Here is a 22,805-nt window from a genome sequence, read left to right as displayed (position 1 = left end):
ACGTTCCATTAAAAGTGGAATCGTATTAGGTTTCCCCGACGGGGAAATATTTTCGTTATATCGTTAGTTGGGCGCACATAGGTGGCAAAGTTCGACAGCACGAGCGTCATTGAAAGTGACAAACCCCTTCCATTTTGCAGTTCCACGTCGTCGTCGGTCGATATGGTGTTCGTGGTGGACCAAGACTTAATATCTCCTGCAAATGTTCCGTCTGCGAATGGACCAGCAGTGCCTCCGATCGTTCCTGAAACCACTCCGGCCACAACCACGTCGACCTTTGCTCCTTGGAGAACGAGTCGAAGGACCACTGGTAAGTTCTCGAGTGTTTGAGCGGCCTTCTTAAACGAGAGAAGAGCGTTGATGGCGTTTTGATAAAGAGGGCACAGAATGTATCGTTTATTTTATCATCGAGGTCGAGACGATGCTCGAGTACTTGCTCGAGAAGAAAGCTAATTGCTTTTCGATTCGATCGTCGCGCGCTGAAATAGCAACTGGCGAGAACGATGAATTATTAATGTAATTAATTACTAATTTCGCGTTAAAACAAGACTCGACGGATAGATATGCATAGGCTATTCGAAGCATCATCGGTCGATTATAGCTGACACGTTTACTCGCGAGGGCTTGTCAGCTGTCAATTACAGTCTACGATCGTACCGAAAGGATTAGCGTTCGAAAGGCAGCTGTCAAGAAGTTGGAAGTTCCAAGAATGGGTGGATATCGATGGCGGAGGGAACTTCATAAAGATATCTGGAACGAAATCTATCTCGAGTTACCCTTTATTTTTTCACCCATTTTCTCGCCCGTTCTCGACATATCCCTAGAGTGGTTGCACGGTGTAAATGCAACCGCGCGCTAAAGTAGCGAGCAAATACCGCAGTCAGCGTATAAATCGTATCAGCTAACCAGCCTTCGACTTCGATGTACCTCGGGAACTCGTAACAATCACTGCAAAAGATTAAGGCACCCCTGGGTATCCAAAATTCCATTTCGCAGACCCGATACGATGTTGCTCGCGAGCTAAGCCCCGGTCCACCGGGGACCGGACACTAGAATCACATTAAAGCCGCGCCATTAACTAAAGCCAAGTAACCGGCCAACTAACGCTCGTAACTAACTCAAATATTCCAGTGCCGAGCACGCTGTACCCAGAGTCCAGCTCGAATGGCCAATGGTACGACTACGGTAGACAAGTGTGTCCCCCGGTGATAGCCAGGAACCTGTCGTGGAACACGACCAGAGCCGGCGACGTGGCTGTTCAGAGTTGTCCAGGCGGTGCCAACGGTTTGGCGCGCTGGAGGTGCCGTGGCAGAGGAGACACGGCTTTCTGGCATCGGGACAGTCCGGATCTGAGCGAGTGCCGCTCCGTTTGGCTCACCACGCTCGAGAACCGAGTGACAGAGGGCGACGTGATCCTTGGAATCAGTCGAGAGCTGTCGCAGGTGACAAACAACAGCAGAGGTCTCTACGGTGGCGACATGATGATCACGACCAAGATCATAAAGAACATGGCGGAGAAAATGGCACAGGACATAAGGACGTACCAGGACTCGAATCAGAGGGAGGTCAGCGTGACCGAGCTGCTGCAAGGTGTCGTGAGGACAGGGAGCAACCTGCTGGACAAGGCTCAAATGGCCTCCTGGAAGGATCTTAGCCACCAGGAACAGATGAGAGTCGCGACCTCCTTATTGATCGGGCTCGAGGAGAACGCGTTTTTGTTAGCCGACACGCTGATGCACGAGAAAACGATCACTCACGAGGGAAGGAATATACGTGAGTACATGATCATTTTTGTTTTAATCGCGCCAACGCGTTGTCGCGTATCGCGGTGAAAAGTTTGCAATTTCTCGCGTTCCGTCGAAACGCGCGATATATACCAATGGTGAACTGCAATCCGGACACTCGTGGAATCTCGAATCGGTGGAAGTTATATCGCGGGATGTTCTCGTGGAATGGTAAAAATTAGCCAAGAACTAATTTAGATGGTGCCGATAGGACGCGAGAGAGAAAGGAGGACGAGCCGCGACGAGTAAAAAGGAGTGGCAGACGGGATAACGAATTAACGTTGAGTTGTCTAGTACAATGGACATGCAAGTATCCGTAGGTCCGACTTTAGCATCGGGTCGCATAAATCTAGATCCCTTATCTACGGAATGCGACGCTGGTAATATCCGGCGTAGATAAAACAAAGATCCAAACCCATCGTAATTCTCTGGTACCTAGCTGGATAATGTTGTAACCCGAGCTTTACCTCTCTCCCTACCCGGCATTAACACAACAAAACCCCGAGAAAATTACGAGCAATTTGATTTACTTCCTGGAAGTAACGTAGCGCGCGGTCGTGATTGAGGCTGGAAGCAAGTTTCTGCGTCGCGGTCGAACGAAGTAGCACCAACATTAGATCCGCACGTGATAAATAGCATAACAGTAAAGGGCAAAAAGAAGATGAGTTTGATGAGCGACAGCCGGCCGGATGCCATGTAACATAATATTCCCCCGTCTGACCGTGCTCTTTCTTCCGTGCTAACAGAAAACTAGCTACTATCGCCAGCCAGCCTCCAATTTTTCTCCTCTGCCACGCCGTCACGTTTATGACTGATCGAATGGAATATACGATGAGAGGAACACCGACGACAGCGAAAAAATGCTAGACAGAGAGATACGCGCGTTTAGTTTTATTGTTCGTCCGAGAAGATAAATCGAGTAGCGGAACTTTATGGTCGCGGGATTGACGAACGTCGCGGAGTTCGGTTAACGCCATCCTCTTCGGGACGCGCAATACCTTTCGTGGGTATAAATTTTATTTCGATGCGCCACGTGGACATGTCTCCGCGGAATATTGCGTTGCAAAGTTCGAGAGTAGAGGCCAAGGTTGTGACAGGGATGATTGGTTTCTCCGTCCCGATGAAGGATTAAAATGAGAAGATTCAGCGAATTTCGTATCGCGCGTGAAACATCCTAGATCCTGCGAGACGTCTCGCGTATACGTCGCGATACCGTACGATGTGCACGATTTCAAATATCCTTATCTCGTTTTCTCTTAAAACAGTAATGGAAGTGCGGGTATTGGATGCCCGGAACATCGGTGACGATTTAGAGGTGTTCCCAACGGAGGCTGCTCAACAGAGGTGGACAGCGTCGAACGATCGTGTCGAGTTAACCAGAGGAGCTTTACTGGAGAACAGCGAGGGTGGTATTGTCCGTTTGGTCTTCATGGCCTTTGACAGGCTCGAGGAGATCCTGCAGCCGCAAGCCGAGGTATCATCGTTGGTCATGAACGACGAGCCACAGCCATTGCCGAAAAGGAACACGACCAGGCTTCTAAATAGCAAAGTGATCTCCGCGTCTCTGGGCAAAGGAAGGCACATACAGCTCAGCGAGCCCGTCAGGGTCTACTTCAAGCATCTGTCCATTGAGAACGTCACCAATCCAACCTGCGTATTCTGGGATTACATCTTGAGGTGAGTCTTCGTCTCTAATTACGCCGCTCTCGTCCATTCGTAGCGTCGTTAAAGGATTTTAACGTTGAAACGACGAAACCTTATTTTTATACGATTTACTCATACGATTATTTTTCAGTGCTTGGTCGGAGGAGGGTTGCGAGATACGGAAGACCAACGAGACTCATACCGTCTGCGAGTGCAATCATCTTACTAATTTTGCCGTTCTAATGGACGTTCACGCTGTTAGACTGGATATCGCTCACCAGGTCGCGTTACAAATCATCACGTATATCGGATGCATCATTTCCGTGGTTTGCCTGGTTCTAGCAATTTTGACCTTTCAATTATTTCGCGGACTGAAGGTAATTATTCCGTACTGAATTTTACATCGGTCGCAACGAATGAACGCGCTACGATTATACACATCGAATTTCCATGGAATATCTGGTGATTTTATTACAGTCGGACAGAACGACCATCCACAAGAATCTCTGCGTGTGCCTGTTGATAGCGGAAATTTTATTCGTTTGTGGAATCGGACAAACGAACCAAAGAATTGTCTGCGGTATCGTCGCCGGATTATTGCACTTCTTTTTCCTTTGCGCGTTCGCCTGGATGTTCCTTGAAGGTATTTCTCGAATATTAACCGCAACGGCGTCGTTCGTCGAACCGTAGAACGGGCGATAAACACCGAAACGAGAGAGAAATAACGACTACGAAACGAAACGAGAGAACGAGTTTGATTTTATTCCAATTTTCTTGTAGGTTTCCAATTATACGTAATGCTGATCGAAGTGTTCGAAGCGGAGAAATCAAGGTTACGCTGGTATTATCTGGTCGCTTACGGTGCCCCGTTGCTGGTCGTTGCCATCTCTTGTATAATCGATCCCCTCAGTTATGGCACCGATCGGTATTGCTGGCTACGAGCGGACAACTACTTCATCTTCAGCTTCGTTGGACCAGTGATACTCGTTATACTGGTAAGATGATTATTCGCGAGAAAGAAAATTGTAAGAGAAATCTCGATCGTTTCACGTTGTATTAACATGATGTTGATATTTTTGAAGCATCGAATGTTTCGATGAAACATAAAGACAAATGACCGCTGTTATACGCATATACGCGTGTTGCGCGTAGATTCGTCCGAGGATGAACACGATACGGAAGCTTCTTATCTCGTTTTCTTATTAGGCAAACTTGGTATTCCTGTCGATGGCTATTTACATGATGTGCCGGCACGCAAACACGACCGTAGCGATGAAGAGTAAGGAGCACTCTCGATTGGCCAGTGCAAGGTAAGCCTAGAAATTCCGGGCTTGTCCGTACGAACAAAGCGTAACGACGAATTTGTATATATATATATTATGTAACTCTATATTGAAGTAATCGATCGAGTCCGTCCGTTAACACGTTCGAGTTATCAATCCTATCGTCGAGTAGAATCGAAATGTTTGTTTGGTGCTTTCGGTTCACGTTCGCAAGCTTTACTTGCTTAAAGAGATCTCCCGAAAGAGAGTCTTTTATTGTTCACGCATCTTTCTGGCGGCCATGCTGAGTTCGTTTTTTCGTTTTTATATTTCCGTTTTATTGAGTTACTGTGTTGGAATGACCGCAAGATTTCCGTTCGTTCGACACACCACTTGTATTGCTGTAAATCTTAGGTACTATATGGATATGGTTATACATATATATTTATTATATATACATGTATCTATGATTTGATAACGCTCGTTATACGTGAATATAAACGCCGTCACAGTCGAGTCATGCTTCAACGAGAAATTGGACGCACGTACAATCGAACGAGTACCACGATAATTAGCCTGTGCTCTGTGTTTTCTGTGATTTAAATGAAACGAGTAAAAATATATCGAATGAAAAGAGAGAGACAGTAATAACGACACGGTGTTAACTTGATAAATCTCTGTATGGAAATGTTGGTGATGGTAGTTAAATTCTCCTGCAAACTCGACTCGTTTTATTATCAAAGCTGCCTCGACGTAAAAACTCATTTTTTCTCTTTGTTTTTTCCTTTTATTTTTTATTTTATTTTTTTTTATTTTTTTTTTTTGGTTATTCTTTGGTCATTCTGTATCCTTTTTGCGTTTCATTTTCATCTTTTACTCTAGGGTAATTCGAGTTTGGTTAAACAACTTGAGAATTCTCGTTGTACGCTAGCGCAGCGACACGACTCATAGTAACACGAATCGAGTATTGCATCGGCGAAAGTATAAGTTGAGTCTTTTTTTTTTTTTTTTTTTTTTTTTGATAAACAATTAATTGAAATGGTGCCGGAACAATCACCTAACTTTGCTGTCTTGTTTCATTTTTGTATTAAATCTTCTACCCACTTCTGTCTACACTGTTCTACATTCTTCTGCATGGCGTGGTTGGTTGGTAGTGGAAAGGAAGAGAATGCTCTTCCCAACAAATTGCAAGCGCACTTGTAAGATATTTACCAATTTTTATTATTACTCACCTCTCGTTCATCACTGTCACATCATTCTATACTAATCGTCTTCTCCCGTGCCTTTCTTGATTTCACCATTCTCTTTCATTTAACACGTTCACCGTTTTACCTCTGTTCCTTAATTTCGTTCTCACATTCACAGCTACCGACCATTGTTTCTATTTGTCTACTTTTATTTCTTGCGAATGTAGAACGTAGAACGTAGCAGTCTGTTCGCGAGGAAACGTCACGCTGAACGTCAATAACATAACCATCGATCGTGCGACTCACTGGAATCGCAAATGTCACTGCCGTCATTATTATATTATTTTGTATTGGATGAAACGAGCCTGAGCAATTTGTAATTACCAACAGCTTACGTAGCGAGGTGTCTTGGTGATAATGCCTGACAGAGAGCACGCGAGTAACTACGATCGATATTTTCTCAACTCCTTAGTTACGTCACGCCGTTTGCCTTTCCTCTGAGTACATACGACGATTTAAACCGCATGCCGTATTTATCCTTTAGTTTCGGGTGTAACGCCTGATTTGAGAGTAGTTTAGCGAATACGCGCGAGATTAGAAGTAACAAACACCTGCCTACCTGTGTAGTTCGTGTACCCCCCGATCCTCCCCGTAGATCGTAGCCTTGATCGTCTCTGGCGATTGAAGAAAAGTAAAGAAAAAGGGAAGGAAAAAGAAAATAGAAGGGAAAGAAAGTAAGAAAGAGAGGAGGAAGGGAGGAAGTAAGAAATAGTAATAGTGTGTGCGATGCTTATAGGACGCCAGCCGCTTCGAGACTCGCGAAAACATTAACGATGCTAATGCTTCGTCGGAGAGTGTGTGTGTGTGTGTGTGTGTGTGTGTGTACCTGTGTGTACACGACACGTGCACGCGTGTATAGAAACGAGCAGCATTAGTACACGTTAGCATCGCGCGGCTCGAAATGTTGCGTGCACTTGGGTGCATAACACCGTCCCCTGATAATCTTCCGTGTTCTCGCCGCTCCATTTCGATAAGAACGTGACAAATGTAGCATTGGAATTATTAGAATTAAAGTCACACCACCATCGATCATTTAGCACGTTACCCTTAATTCTTTCGATGGCACGAGGCTAAAGAGATCGTTTCCTTTCACCACCCACCACACTCACACACACACACACACACACACACACACATATACACATACCACCCCTCTGTTTCTCTTCGTCTTGTTTTCTCTCTTGCATTTCCCTCTCTTCTTTTGTATTATACTCTGTCTACGTAAATCCGCCCCGACCCTCATACGATAACTTCACATAGCTCGTTCACTCGTAGCTCCTTTAAGCATCGCTCGCGATTATCTCGTTACGGTGATCCGGAATTGCAGTGCGATTAATTGAACGATGTTTTTCCCGATCAGGGCATGGCTGAGAGGAGCGATCGTCCTGGTCTTCCTGCTGGGACTCACCTGGACCTTCGGGCTTCTCTACTTGAACCAAGAATCCGTCGTGATGGCGTACATCTTCACCATATTGAATAGTCTGCAGGGGCTGTTTATCTTTGTGTTCCATTGCGTTCAGAACGAGAAGGTAAGGGAATACGTCGGGGTCCAAACGTCCACGTTACTTTAAAATCTCTGCGGTCGGTGTCGTTACGCGTGTTTCCACGTTCAATACGCCTCGCTGAATCATCCTTCGTTCTTTCATCTTTCTCCGTGCATTCTCATCGTTACGGAAAGGCAACGAAATTCGCGCGGCATCCCGAACCGCGCGAGAAATCGAGTATTTGCGTGGAAATTGTTGAAAATCGATTACGATAATTATTATCGAAGAAAGGATGTTAAGTTGTTCGGTTGATTATGCGCATATTTTTCCATTTTGTACGATGCAACCGCGTAAACGTTTCGAGAGCAGTGAATCATGTGAACGCGATGCCGAAGGGAAAGAAAGCAAGGATCGAATTGTCGAATTGGAAGTTTATATATATAAAGATTGTAAAACTGTTTCTATCGTAAGGTTTATAGTTAACGCAATTACTCACGAGTAAAGGATCTTGTAACGTAAGAATTCGATGCACTGTGTACGAAAGCGAATTCTTGTTATTATATAAGTAGCAAGTAACTCCATAAGCAAGAGGATCATTTGAGGGGAATCATGTTAAACGCGACGTAATCCTAGACATCGTATGGTATCTCGCAAGCAAACACGATGACAACAAATGACGTCTCAAATAAAGAGCTGTGGCAATCGAAAATCAACCACGTTTATTCGAATCAACCGGGATCCTGTAGCCTAATTTGCAGCTCGTTATCTTGATTTTCAATTGTTTTTCTTTTTTTTTTTTTCCTTTTTTTTTCTTCTTTCTTTTTGAAACAACGTTTATATTTTGGTTGCCACCGCAGGATGCACCGCTCTTTTCCTGATTTATCTGTCTAATTCAGCACCAACGCTTCGTAAACATCGATCATATTCGCGTTTCTCGAGTACACGTTCATCGTTCGCCAATCATCGTTATCCTCGGAAGATCGTCGTTTCCGATCCTTTTATTTTTTCCAATCTTTCGTTTTTATTCTCGCGTGAACGAACGAGAAACGAACGCGCGTGCTCGCACTTGCCTTGGTTCTTTGTGCACCGTTAAAAAGAAACCTTTCGTTCGGGGGGTGGGTTTGCTTCGCCATTGCAGGTGAGGAAGGAATACAGGAAGTTCGTGCGCCGCCACTCCTGGCTGCCCAAGTGCCTGAGGTGCTCGAAGACGGTGGCCGGAAGCTCCGGCGGCTCTTCCGGTACCAGCGGCGGCGCCGGTGGCGCTAACGGCGGCAAGGACTTCACTTCTCACAACACCTCGTCGAACCCTTCGGCGCCTACGACCGACAGCTCCGGATTGTCGCCGCACGCCGCCTCCAATGTGGGTACAACAACGACCACGTCACCGCCGAACAATCACAACAACCTGACCGCCGCCTGTAACAATACGAATCTTTCGATAAACGTGAACCTGAACAATTTGTCGCTGAGGTCGCCGGTCGGGGCACACCAGATGCACATGATGGCACCTAGCAACCACAATAGGCATCCCGCTCAGCAAGGTATCCGATAGCCGCTTCTACACCAAACCGAGAAAACGAATTTCTCTTTTCGTACCGTTGTTCGATCAATTTTGACAGCCGTATATCTGTCTCACGGGAGCAAACGTACGATCGAAAGAGGGAATTTTTTTGGAGGAGGAGGAGGAGGAGGACGAGTAAAAATAGGTCTCTCTCGCTCTCTCTCTAGTTCTCAACTATTCTCTTTGGCTCGCTAACTGGCTCTCCTTTGTCCTCGTTTACTAGCTCTCTATTACTCCACTATTATTCTCTTTCTTTTTTATTATTCCTCTTTTCCGACTATCGCTTGTTTCTGCCAGTAACGCAAGTATGATTAATGGTACTGGAATTAATAACGCACTCCCTCTACCGCCGCTCTGTCGCTCGTTCCATGAACGCCAACCAGCATTTCGAGTTGATAACTTGGCGTAGGTTCTTGCACCTTTATCGGCTGAATTCTTTCGTCCGTCGTCGACCGCGATGAAAACCGAGCACTCGTGTTTTCTTGTTCGCCTGCACGATCATCCATGCGATTAAGAGGAATGGTTTCCGTTGCGGTTGAAACGGCCGCTGCTACGTGACCCTTTCGGCCGAACCTTCCTCTTCGATTTAACGATGCACCCACTGTCACCGTTCCACCAAACGAACACGAGAGTTTCCCGATCGTTACTTCGTGCACCCTCTTCTTTTTCTTCTTCTTCATCATCTTCTTCTTCTTCCTCTTCTTTGTATTCTTCTTCTTCTTCTTCTTCTTCTTCTGTCAAGAATAAGCTCTCGCCCAATCAGCTGGAATCGTCGGTCCCTTTCTTCGAAATTATTACCACGCAATGATTCCGCAAGATCCACGAAGACACGGTTTACAGAGGCAACAGATTCCCCCTGTGATTAGTATTTAGGAACAATACCGCAGAAAATGGAGGGATTTCGAAACGCCCCTATTCAACTAGTTAAGCGTTTAACCACCGTCACCAGCTACACCGTTACCACCCTACTCGACTCTGGTGCGCTCGTGTATGCTAATTCAACCGCGTCGCCTCGTCGTCTTCGGAACACCGCCCTCCAGTTTTCTTCCTCCCGTTGTCTCTCTTCTTCTTCGTCTTCCACTTCTTCGTCTTCTTCTTCCGTTTCTCCTTCTTTTTTTTAATGTGTTACCCCAAGTCTGTTGCAGGATAAATTGCGAAGTGGGTGTCCTCGACCCTCCTAGTCGAGGGAGATTCGTTTCGAATGGCCGCGCGTTCCGCTCGAAAGCGACGCGTGCCAGAAACACTTTTTTAACGTCACCGAGAGTCGCTTCGCCGCCTCGAAAAGCTGGCTCCGGAACGAGACGAGCTAAAAAGGCATTTAACGAACCGTTCGACTCTTTCGGCTCTATCGCGTTCGCTGTGAAGAGAATTTAGAGAGAGAAAAAAAAAATAGAGGGAGTCAGAGAGATAGAGAAAGAGAGAAAGAGGTGTATATATATTCGGAGAGTTAGAGTAGGGACAGGGGGAGAGAGGAGCATGCGAAGAACGATGTTCAGGGGTTGGTTTGGAGGAACAGGAGAAAAAGAGGGAGAGAGAAATAGAGCACTCAAGAAAAACGAGAGAGAGAGAGAGAGAGAGAGAGAGTGAAAGAGAGTGAGAGGGAGGAGAAATTATTGAACGCGGTCATGCCGTAGATTTGTATGATAAAACAACGATACTCGGTTGTAGATGAAACGATAACCACAGCTCGGTGTGCGCGATCGTGTGCCGTTGTATTCTCCGCAAAAATTTATTGCCAATTGTCGGCCGAATTTATCGGATTTGGTAGAGATTACTAGACGCGAGCCGACTGGAAATAATGAACGACGTTACATGACAATTATATAATTGCGCAGCATTGATACCCCACTTTTTTCTTTCTTTTTTCATCCCCTTTTCGTTGCCTGTATTTTTTTTTTCTTTTTTTTTTTTTTTTTTTTTTTTGTTCCGCTACGTTCATCCGCAAATTTGCCACTGGCACACGGGTGTAAATTCACCGAATTTTAGAACGGCTCGTAACGCACGTGCCTCGTGGTTTCCGCGAAAACAAACGACACTCGTACGGCTATACGATGTGCCTTTTCGTTTTTATCTTTATTTATATAGATACATATTTTCCTTTTTTTTTCCACCCCGGCACGCAGTTGTATAATTGTCAACGTGGAGCTCGAACGCGCTCGGGAGATATTAAAAAATCCGTGCTTTCGATTCGAAGGTTCGACAAAACCCGGCAAAATCGAAGGAATAAGGAACGTTTCGTAACGCCACCCCATTCTCGATGAATTCGTATTCGCTCGTATCGTATCGACGTCTCTCTCTCTCTCACACCTTTTCTCTCTCTCTCCCCCTCTCTGTCTCTGTCTCTTTCGAAATTCACGAAAATCTGTTCTCTTTTCTGTGTGAATAGAAAAAAGGGTTTGGAAAGAGAAGGTTGGTGTCGGTGTCGACAAGCGACAAAAACGAGAAAGAACGAAACAAGAGAATTCTCGTCGCGGTAAGCATAGCATTGGTCCTCGAGCACCAGGCGAAAAATACATGGCACGCTCTCTCGCTCGATTTTGCACACCTGTAAACACGCGAACGTACTATTTGCAAGACCTCCTACTAACAAATGGTGATTTTCGTGCTTCTTATCTGGCTCTGGGTTTGGTGTAACGCGGTTGCTGGCTACTTTGTACCCTACTCCCTTCCTTTGTCCCCGTCTCGAGAACGAGACTTACTTTTATTGCGACTGCACGTGAAGCGGGCCAACGTTGTGCACGGCTCGCCATTTATTTCAGATGATGTTCCGGATCGTTAATGAAACGCTTCTCTACGGGCCCGGCACACGCACGAGAGACGTAACGAATCTGTAACATCGATGATTTATACAATCGGCTTCGCAGCTGCGCCTCTGACGACTGACCGCTATTCGCAACACTTTCAGCCTGCGCCCATTTTCTGCTCGCCGTTTTATCCCCGATAAAACGAGTCGCGTCGGCTCGTCCATGGCGAACCGACGCGTCTAATGTAAAGCATGGCAGCGAATAACATTTCAACACTCGCGTGTTACCGAAAGTTATGCGAGTTTCGCGAAACGAACGCCGCGAAAATGGAAGAATTCCGACGGGAAATTTTGTTTCTTCGTGTTTGAAATTTTAACGAGAGACATCGCTGGACGTGCACCTTTTATTTCGTTTGGATAGAACGCGAGTAAAGAGTCGCTAGTTTCTATCGGCAGATTTAAAAGGACAGGTCCAACGTTCCGCGCGCAGTAGCATCTGCTCTAGCAAATCAGCCATGGCTTCCTCGCAAACCTGTTTGTCGCTTATCGACTCCTTTTTACTCTCGAGGCACTGATGCGTGAGCCGACCGGTAACACTGTCGCTAAAGAAGTTTAAACGAATTTCCGTAGACCATGAAGAAAGTATACGTTCAGAAAGATTCGTAATGTACGAGCGAATGTTGTTTTTGCCCGATCGCGTGGACAGAATACGATCGACACGCAAGCGAACATGTCCAAGTCGAACGGAAAATTTCTCCATAACCGTCGAATACCCCCCTCTCGATGTTTGTCCTTCTCGTTCTTCGAATTCTGTCCACGCGATTCAGGAATACCTTTAAGCCGCTTGCTGTCAAGCGATCGTTCGATCGAAGAGCGCTCGAATTAGCTACTCCTTTCGTTTCCTTTCGTAAATATTCCCGCGCTCTTCGATCGACGCCGTCGGTTCGGTTCACAGCCTGACAAACGCACGTGTTCACACGCGTCGAGACGCTCTTTAGACCACTCTCACCTATCACACGACGACCGGTCACTTAACCGCGAAGACGACAGGGTAAACCCGCAAAGGCGAGGGAAATCATCGCCCAACCGATTCGTTTCACATCTCTCTCACCTCCTCCGCAACGCACAAACACACACACACACACACACACACACGCATACAAACACACACGAGTACACGCGCATACGATCACCTTCGCTCTTTGTACACACGCATAAACAGACACGTCGTTCTTTTTTTTTTTTCTATTTTTTTTTCTCTCCCCTCGCTCCGCGCGTTATCGCTAATTAACACCAGGTGCACATTCGCGCGACGAGAGGCGAGGATAAGGTAATACGGATCATCGAAGCCTCTCTAACGATCCAGCTCGCGCTCGAACAGGTCGGAGACGCTCCGCGCTGCATAATCGAAGCACGTTGCACCGGAAAATCCATAATTTTCCGCGTACACGTGGAAAAGTGGCGTGTGCTCGTTGGAACACGGCGGTTTCTTTACGGTCAGTTTTACAACCGGGACACCATTGGTAATTTCGTTCGGTGGATGGATGAAAAGCCTCCGCGATGATCGGTATTACGCTATTTCCTCTCTGCTACAGACGACCCAGTCTCGGCACGGTTGCACGTCAGCCGCGCAAACGAGGAGCCGGTTCCCGACGTTACCTCATTACGGACAGTAAGAAAACAAAGAAGACTCGTTCCTCTCCGCGCCGCGAACTCTGTCGCATCTCACCTTGCTCCATCGCCTTCGTTCCACGCTTTCAAGGAGATACGAACGGACCGATAATCTTGGATCTGTCGATTAACACAGACGCTTTCTCGAACTCGATCGAATTTTCGTAACACGGAATCGAGTTCGAAGCTCGGAGCTGATTTAAATCGAACAAGACGTCTCGAAGAACGAGACGCGGACCGACCGATCGGGTAATCTTCCAAACTGGTTTCGAGAAACATCGATAGGAAATTTATCGGTGGATGGATGAGAAACGAGGAGTGTCGGATGCAAATTTCACGGAATGCCAGAGTGCTGGAAACCTGGTCGCCTGGTTCCTCGGGGAAAAGCGGAAAAATCTCGGCCGGAAGTGGATGGCTCGCGTGACCTGTTCGCGTACGGTCGGAAAACAGGGGTGCGATCGCGTATCGTACGTCCCAGGACACGCGCATACACACACGCACGCACGCATACATACATACGCGCGATATGAAGGTGTGCGTGCTGACGTCGCGTATCTCAGCCCGTTACGCCGTAGATTTGCCCGTGTACGAGTTAAATCCGCCACGCTTCCGGCGAGCATCGCAACCCCGCGAGATACCGTCCGTATCTTCCGTGAGCGCGTTGCTTCCGAAGGGGTCGGGAGGCCCTTTTTAAACCGTGTCACCCGAGATCCGGCTAATCCCTCCTCGCGACGCGAGAACGATTGCACGAGGCGTATTTGTCACGAGCAACCTCGCGTTGCCGGGTTAATTAGTTTCGAGGAGAGAACTCCGGGGAAAGAAGAAAGTCCTCCCGCCGTTGATGGAGAACGTGTGGAGTTTTGTCGAGATTACAAGGACGAGAGGTATTACGGAGCAAGGTGTTTTGCCCAAGGTTCCGTGAGATTCGAGCAACCCTTTGTTTACTGGTAAACCGTGATACCTTTGCGATCGGATATCGGAGCGACGCGTTTGCACCGACCGTTAATCGAAACGATCGCAATGACTTTTCGTTCAACGCTTCGATATTCCCACGGGATATCGTATTCCACTGTTACCCGTCGCGCTAACCCCGTGTCTCCGACGTTAATCGCTCGATCTTTCGAGTATTGCCAGCCGAGGGTGACATACCCCGGTGTATCGTAATACGCGAACAATTACGAGCACCGGCACAACGCGACCCGTGTCATAACTCGCAATTACAGCTCTGCGTACGAATCGCGATTAAGCCTGGATATCTACTTAACCGTCTGATCGGCGAAAACTCGTTTCCGTTGGTGACAGTATCTCGCAACGTCCCATAAGAATATTCCGAAACGATCGATCCACACATATTCACACACCGATTTATCGAGGACACGACACTCGATCATCCCCTTGTGCGTATCAGTAAACGAAGGGTTAAGAGGGAACGGCGAATGGTTCGATTTTTACAGTACTTGGCGTCCGGTCGAAGCTGGGCGATTGTCGATAGGCAGCCGGCAGTAACAGTGCCACGTGAATCCTCTCCAACAGAGGCTCACATCGTGGCCACCCTGCCGTACGCCCGTCACGCCTTCTTACCCTCAGCTCCCAATATCCCCAAATCTGCCACCGCCACTTGGGGCCACCTTAACAAAAACCTCATGTGGAAGGTAACTAACTCACCGCAGCTAAGAAAGAAAAGGCTCGCTCGCTCGCTCGCTCGCTCGTGTCGTGTTGTTTCGATCGAACTTTCCTTTTTCTCTCGCTATGTTCCTCTGCCATTGTTTCTCTAATTGACTGCATGGTGTGCCATGGTTTGTTTCGTTCATTCTCTTTTACGTTTCATTTCTCGACTTGTTTTTTTTTCTTTTTTTTCTTCCGTTCTCACCTTCTCGTTATACGGTACGTTACTTGACAAGCACCTAGAGACACATTTTGCACACTTAGAGGACACCTCGTGGTTCGACGAGACCCGTTGCTTCGAAACCGCATGGAGGTGTGGGGATAATTGTTTCCGGTGGAAAATTGTTCGTCCAACGAGAGCTTGCGTTCCCCCCATTTCCCCTTCTCTGTTTCATCGCGACCGCTTCGTTCTCGAAACCGCGAACTCGTCTCGTTGCCAAGTTCACCGACGAAAGATCGAGACGATCCAGGGACCACACGGTATCTTTCGTCGGTCGAGGCTCGTTCGATCTCGTGAACTTGGAAAGACGACGTTCGCCTGGGCTTTTCCGACTTCGACGCGGATCGCGTGGAACGCGTACTTACACTCTGGGACACGAGACACCGTGTTCAGTTTTTCCTTAAAGATAGACATCTTCTTTACTTTCGTACCTACGGGACGCGTAGCTCGTTTTGTGTGTTTTACGTTTTCGTTCAGTAGTGACAGAATGATACTATGAACGTGTCCTCGTGATCATAGCCTTTGTACATAATGTCATACAGCACGTACGGAATCTTCTCGCTCGTTCCTTCGACCATGCATGCGAGCTCGTGGATTTTGCGAAACGTTCCCGAGCTCACCGAGGTCGATCCTCGGCGAGGCTCACCCTCGCCGCCTCTACACCCCCTATGATTCGAAGGCGTCGCGCGAACGAGGTCCTTGCATTTCCACGACCTAAGGTCTCCTAAGGTCTCCTAAGGTCTCTGTACCGATTTCGGATCGAAGAAATTCTCTTTTCTCTAACTTCTCCGACAACCTGACCAGAAATCACAGGGATCGTCGTTCACGCACTCGCGACTCACCCCTCCCTCGTACATACCAAGTTACACGCCAAGTCACTTTATGTTTCTCGTCCGAAACCATATTCACTCGACCAACCACCCACCGACCTGGTCCACGGTTACTCAAACAAATCTGTCTCTCCCGCAGAACATTTCTTTTAAATCGTATTCCCGTGACTCCGGCCACGGCGGCTCTGAGCAAGAAGACTCGCCTAGGACGCACAACACCCTGACCCTGGGCCATTCCGGACGTAACCGCGGTGCCAGAGGAATGAACGAGAGCAACGAGATCAGCGGCAACAGGACCACCGGTGGAGGCGGCGGTGGCGGCGGTAGAAGGGCCGCCATGCCGTACAAGCACAAGTACACCGAGATCATCGACGGTCGTGCCAACGGACCGGGACATCATCAGCTGCACGCTCATCACGGCCAACACGTGCACCTTCCGCGAGATCTGACGAACGAGGACGAACCAGTTTACGAGGAGATCGAACGCGGCGGCGGTGGCGGAGGCGGCGAGATTCAAGTGTCGGACATGTCCGACGAGGACGGCAGAAGGCAGAGCGACATGAGCAGACAATCGTCGAGAAGTTACGGCGATCACAGGCCGTTGATCCCGTACTCCCCGGCCACCGACAGGAACCTGGTGCATTACGGGCAAACCTTAACGGACCGCGGCGGCGGCGGCGGCGGCGGCGGTGGCGGCGGTGGAAATATGCATTGCGACGCGTCCGAGTACAGCCCCGCGTTCGAGAGAACCCTCAACACTTGCTGGGAGAAGCTACGAAAGCAGCAGCAGCAGGCATGGTACGAGCGTGGCGAGCTGCCTCGACTTCCGGCCAGTTACGGCATCCCGCCTCAGCCAGATCACACGAGAACGGTGGCGGTTCTAGACGGGCACACGGTCGTCTGTCATCTGCAGCCGCAGACGGACATGTACACCGGCCGTGGAATGCCACCGCCTTCCTACAGCGAGTGTTAGGACGCCCTCGGTCAGGGAAGGATCTTGTCGTCCTCTTCGTCTTCCTGCACGAGGACGATGGATGCGCTCCTCGCTGTCGAGACGCCGCGACGTCTCGTGGCTCCCATCCACGAGGCAACGATCCAATGGAACGCATCGTCGGTGAACGTTGTTACAGGATCGCGTCCTCGGCACGCGGCCGCCAGGGTTCGAGACGGTTCGTCGACGCCGATCGCCATCGCCGTGGTTTCCCGTTTAACGCGACGACCGCGTGATTCGTTGCTGAACGGAAGCCACGATTCCGGAACAACCGACGCGTCTCGAGCTACGTTCTCAGTCGGATGAACGAGGTGCGAACGAACGAGGGCAACGCGTTTCTCTAGCTCAAACGTAAAAACGCGACTGGTCGACCAGCACCTCGACGATTGCCGCGTTTCTTAGCCATAAAGCGGGGGCCAGTCACGAGGATGGCCCCGCGACTCTCCTTTGTTTCTGTTTCTGTTTCTGTTTCTGTTTCTTCGGGAATCGCGTGCACCCACCACGGCGGGGGGTGTCCACGCCAACGGACGTGTCTGTCGTCTCCAGTTCTAGAACCGTGCGAGTGTGTGATGGAACGCCAAGGATCTGTGTACGATAGGCGTGAATTATCGAATCGAAACGCAAAATCGGACCTCTTGTTGAAGTTGATCGATCGTCGTTGTACCGTCGAAGCTATGCTCGGCTTTGGGATTGGCTCATTGGCAATGAGAGTGGCGGAATATATGTACGATGTCGTGCGGAGAACGATAAAACGTGACGAGTCCTCTTAGGTTACTAAGATTTTGCTAGGAGAACGCGCTCGCGGAGCTCGGTTTCGAGGCACACACGCGTGCGTATTGTCAACGACTCGAACGAGAGGTGATCGTTGTGTACGCTCGCAATGCTATCGGAGCAAACTTATTTCCTCGCGTTCTTCGGCACGATCCTCTCGTTCGCGGTCGATCTTGCCCTCGAAGCTGGTCCTCGTGCGCGTTGGAAGATCGAGGAACACCATTTCCTCGACCACGATCTCGTCGATGCTCGCTTTGCTCGTTAACGAAAATGATTCGAGGATAATACGAAACACATAACAGACATATCGAGATGGATGGAAGAAACGGTTGGGCCACGAGGGCGTAGAGATCGTTCGTTAACGAGCCCTGCATCGACGAGAATTCGATTTGAATCCCCGAAGGGAATCGGCGACGACTCGATAAAGGAATCTGAAGCCCCCGTGTTTCCTTTCAAGCGTCTCGACTTTCATCGGACCGGGGAGAACACAGCGTTCAGCGACGTATCGCAGGATTGCTGATCGATATCGACCTCGCCACGGAACGTAGAAGAAAACTAAAGTTACTTAATAATCGATCGACGCTTACTTCGACTAATCATTATCGCGTTGCATTAGTGGTCGCATCGTAGAGTTACTTCTATAAAGTCGTCAGACTGCTTTCGTGCAAATTTTTGCGACACCACTCGTGTGGTCGGAAGGCGGCGGTTTCTTCGCGAGACGAAGATCTTCGAGTTCCGGAGTAGGAAGGAACGCGCGTCCATATTCGAGCGAGTTTCGATGATTAAAGAATTGAAATTTCCTTGCAAAGGAAAGTAGAACCGCGGTTTGAAGTACCTTTATCGGTCGTCCCAGCCAGCTCCTCACTGTACATTGCTTTGGAACGTTACGTTTTAGTCCCAGAATGTTATTTTTATAAATAAAAAAAATTATATATATATATAAATGTATATGTATGTATACAGTAACGATATTATATATATATATACATAAAACACGAAGAAAGAGAGAGAAAATGGGCGAGAGTTGTACGAAACAAGTATATATATATATATATATAAATATATATATAGTGATACAAAGCGATTTTCCGAGCGACGTGGAAAAAGCGAAAAAACTTAGTCACTGTTTTTTACTATTTTTTAAAGAACAAAAGGTATATGTCGTAACCGCGTAATCTAATGTGTAACTAAGGGAACCCGCGCGCTATTTATTTTTTATCATCCGTGAGTGTTATCTAATGTGTAAATTAGCGGTCGTGTTGAGGTCGACGATCGGTGACGCGCGAACGTTTGAACGTATAATACGGTTCGAGGTGTATCGAACGATCGATCGATCGGATGGATCGCTGTCAGTCGGTCGTCGAATCGAGTGGCGAAATTTTATGCTTGCAAAGAAGATCCATCGTCGACGAGCGGAAACGTATATATTAAGCGGAGGACGAACGTCGAGCTCTCGATGCGCCATTGTAGCTCGTTGTTCGTCTCGAGGAACCGATATAACTGGAGAAAGATATGTTGGGTTTAACTTAATCGCGAGACGAGATACTTCTTTCCCCGAGCTTTTCCGTTTCGTTCCGTGAAAGATATGTTGGGTTTAACTTAATCGCGAGACGAGATACTTCTTTCCCCGAGCTTTTCCGTTCCGTTCCGTTTCGTTTCATTTCGTTTCATTTCGTTTCGTAATCGTATCGCGATTCTGTGCGCAGAGAAACCTATCGAATCGTGCATAAAGCGACATTCTCTTAACGAAATCGCGCATATTTCCGGTTTCCCGAACGAAAGGAAACACGCGAACGCGGTGAATTCAATATACTCTTTCTCTCGGTTCGACTACGTTTTCATATCGTTTCCATTTTCTTTAATTTATTTCTCTGCTCAGCCGGACCGGCCGTGATCCTTTTCTCCGGCGTAATCGTACGTTAAGGCGGATAAATCTATAGGCGAATTATAAAATAGCGATAATCAGCGTTTAAGGGTACCAGCGTAGCTATACTAAGCGTTACGAACGTTTCCTCCGACCTCTATGAAACGTAATTGCTCATTTTGGCATTGCGCGTGAACCCGTTCGCGGTTATCCTGGTTTTCCATTTCATTTTTTTTTCTCTTTTTTTCTTTCCTCCCTGTTTCTTTAGAGGCCCTTCGCACAAAGCGTAGCTTGAGATAAGAACAAGCATCTGGAAACCGTTTCTGTCCACAAAAAAATGTTAAAGGTAGAACGAAAACGTGTAACCGTGTCGATTGTGTGTATATATCATTTCCAATGCCACGAAATTCTGCCGTCTCGTTTCTTATCTACAGCGTGTAAACGTAAACATTGTACACGCGTTTCTCGGTCGTCGCGTATCGTCGTCGCCGTTGAACATCGTCGAGCCGCGCGTATCCTGGAGCGTCGACTATTCCGTACGCTTTCTTCGACAACTTTTTCGTTCCACTTTTACATTCCTTCGTCGTCACGATGAGCAGCAACCACGCGAGATATCTTTTCCAGTCAATTACAAGAGCGACGCACCGAGGGTTTGCGCGAGTCGATCGGTACCGAGCCGCGGGATCTCGCGTCGTCAATCAAAATAACGAGCTCTCGCGATAACGGAGCGCTGGAAAAATCGTGACGCAAAGACTGGGCTCGCGCCGTTTGATATCGGACGCCTCTCGAGCGTCGCTCGTCAGCGTTCAAAACCTTCATCACGGTACACGTTACGTTTGCGCGACGACGTGTCGCGCGTATTTTTAACTTAAGATTTTCAAATTGTTCGACGCGCGCTCCGCGAGAATCCGCAAGCGCAAGTTGTAGCTGAGACGTTCTTTTCCTTTATAAGCGGCGCTATCGTTCGTTAGAGCTCGCGATTCCAAAGCGAATAGAGGGATGAAAGTTCATCCTTCCTCTCGACGTTCGCGTCGTCGCGTCCCGCGAACGTCATCGCGACGGGGCTTAGTTCTATGAATTTTGTACAAGCGAAAAGTCTTGCCCACGGAACGACTATTACCGGATATAATCGTAAACGCAGCCACATTCCATCCGTTCGACTTATCGTAATCGAGAGAGATAAGAGGGGATTGGGTGTACGAGCCGAGTAGACGGGAACAACTTCGAGCGTACTGAGCCTGATGAATAGGCAATCGTTTCACGATTTTGCGTAATTCTCGTCTGTCTTTTCTTCCTTCTCTTTTTGTTTTTTTTTTCCCTTTTTTTTTTTTTTTTGTTTCCTTTTCTCGTCGTCTTTTGTTTCACTTTGTCCTTTTCTTGCATCGACAACGGCGTTAACCGGCGCGGGCCACACTGAAAGAAAAGAGGACACACACTGGTTTAAGGATTTGTTGCGTGCGAGAACGGAGAGAGAAAGAGATGTGAGAGAGGGAGCATTATCATTGGGAAATTCTCGAAGTGAGGTGTACATAATGTAAATAGGGCTTTGTACATGTTGAACACGTTGTAATGTAAATGGAAAAAATGCGCTGAAAGGGAGCGAAAGGGGCAACGAGAGAAAGGGAGAGAGCGAGAGAGCCGAGTGTGCATGAGGAAGCGAGAGAGGGAGAGAGTGGTAAAGAACGAAAGGGAGAGAGAGAGAACGAGAGGGAGGCGACCGAGACGATCGATGTGAAAACAGAAAAGAATACACTAGATAAGACAAGTTATTAGTAAGTAGTGGATATTACAGTGACTATTATCGTGATGGCGGATGCGTGAGGCGGTTTAACTTAAGTCCCAAGCGTAATTAGTTAATGTGTAAATAAATTAAGCGAGGAAGTAAAAGAAACAAAAAAAAAAAAAACAATATTAAATGAGAGCCCAAGTAATCATTGGATATTTATAAACGATTCCACTAAAGAGAAGTAACGGCGAATGGATATAAAGAAAGAAAGAAAAGAAAGAAAAATGATAAGAAAGAGAGAAAAGAAAGAACGATGAATATACGTAGGTTCGAGGAGAGAAGAAGGGAATGTAAAAATGGAAAATGCGAACTCGAGCACTCGTCCCGTGCGTTAGGTTACTATTGCGAATGAATGGAAAGTTAGGGGAAAGGAACAAAGAAGAACACGAAGGTAGACGAATGCGGAAGAGAGGGGAAAAATGATTGGAGAAAAGAAGGGGAAAGTTTATGAATGGAAATGTGCAACAGTTAATCAGATGGACAGATATACAGTGCATGTTTTATCCTTAGCCGTTTTATAAATATAAATATCCTCTTCCCTCCCCTCCCTTCTCAACCCCCTTCACCCGCGATCTCCATCCTACTCCTCTTTTCACGCGACGAAATAGGCGCGAAGCTGATCTTCTCTCTGATCGAGTACACCTGTCCGTACTGTCCAAATCTCGAGATGTTCCTTTCAATCGTGTGTACTGTCTCTCTTTACTTTTCGTACTTGTTCTCTTGTCTGCAGCATTCGCGTAAACGAGTTTCCGAACGAACCATAATCGTGTCGTCCCTCGAGATACTTAGCGGCTAAGCTTTCGTTTCGCGTGCAAAAAAAAAGAAAAAGAAAAAGAAAAAGAAAAAGAAAAAGAATGGAAAGAATAGAAGGAAAGTGGAGAAAGAAAATCGCATCGGAACGGACCAGGGAAAGAAAATTCGAAGCAATCGCAGAGAGTCAATCCGCGGAAATAGGAACGCACTATGCCACGTATACACGCATCACGTATGCACGATCCACCGGTCATCTGAAAAGTCCTTCCCCACCCAGCCACCCCTTCAAAGTGTTGGAATATTTTTCGAATCGGCTTTTTTCTGAACCGTTTTACCCAAAGACACGAAACAGCAACGGTCGAATTACAGAATTTTTCAACAAACCGGCGCACGATTCCTGTTCACATAGAATTCGTGAAAATTCTGTGATCTTTACCATTTATGTTCTCTCTTTGTAAGTGATATTTAACGAACGTAATTGAAAAATGAAAACGAAAAAAAGACGAAACCAAAAGAAAAAAAAAAAAAA

General features: G+C 47.4%; 1 protein-coding gene across 2 annotated transcripts in view; it reads left to right on the top strand.

Moving 5' to 3' along the window:
• The window catches only part of LOC108546251 (latrophilin Cirl), a 290,348-nt gene extending 271,579 nt beyond the window's left edge, over nucleotides 1-18,769 (top strand). Inside the window, exons 6-16 of one of the 2 annotated variants that reach the window (XM_017898239.1) lie at nucleotides 141-310; nucleotides 1,132-1,773; nucleotides 3,050-3,461; nucleotides 3,580-3,805; nucleotides 3,906-4,071; nucleotides 4,209-4,423; nucleotides 4,635-4,738; nucleotides 7,298-7,466; nucleotides 8,560-8,781; nucleotides 14,851-15,048; nucleotides 16,251-18,769. In XM_017898239.1, the coding sequence (XP_017753728.1) occupies nucleotides 141-310; nucleotides 1,132-1,773; nucleotides 3,050-3,461; nucleotides 3,580-3,805; nucleotides 3,906-4,071; nucleotides 4,209-4,423; nucleotides 4,635-4,738; nucleotides 7,298-7,466; nucleotides 8,560-8,781; nucleotides 14,851-15,048; nucleotides 16,251-17,084 (3,358 nt within the window). In that variant the 3' untranslated portion in view covers nucleotides 17,085-18,769. Of the gene's footprint in view, nucleotides 1-140; nucleotides 311-1,131; nucleotides 1,774-3,049; nucleotides 3,462-3,579; nucleotides 3,806-3,905; nucleotides 4,072-4,208; nucleotides 4,424-4,634; nucleotides 4,739-7,297; nucleotides 7,467-8,559; nucleotides 8,963-14,850; nucleotides 15,049-16,250 lie in introns of both variants that reach the window. The other variant, XM_017898240.1, reaches the window with a different exon arrangement.
• The last annotated feature ends 4,036 nt before the right edge of the window (nucleotides 18,770-22,805 follow it).

This window comes from Eufriesea mexicana, unplaced genomic scaffold, assembly GCF_001483705.2.
Source record: "Eufriesea mexicana isolate 0111107269 unplaced genomic scaffold, ASM148370v2 scaffold653, whole genome shotgun sequence".
NCBI classification, from domain to species: domain Eukaryota; kingdom Metazoa; phylum Arthropoda; class Insecta; order Hymenoptera; family Apidae; genus Eufriesea; species Eufriesea mexicana.
This window is presented reverse-complemented; position numbering and strand designations above follow the sequence as displayed.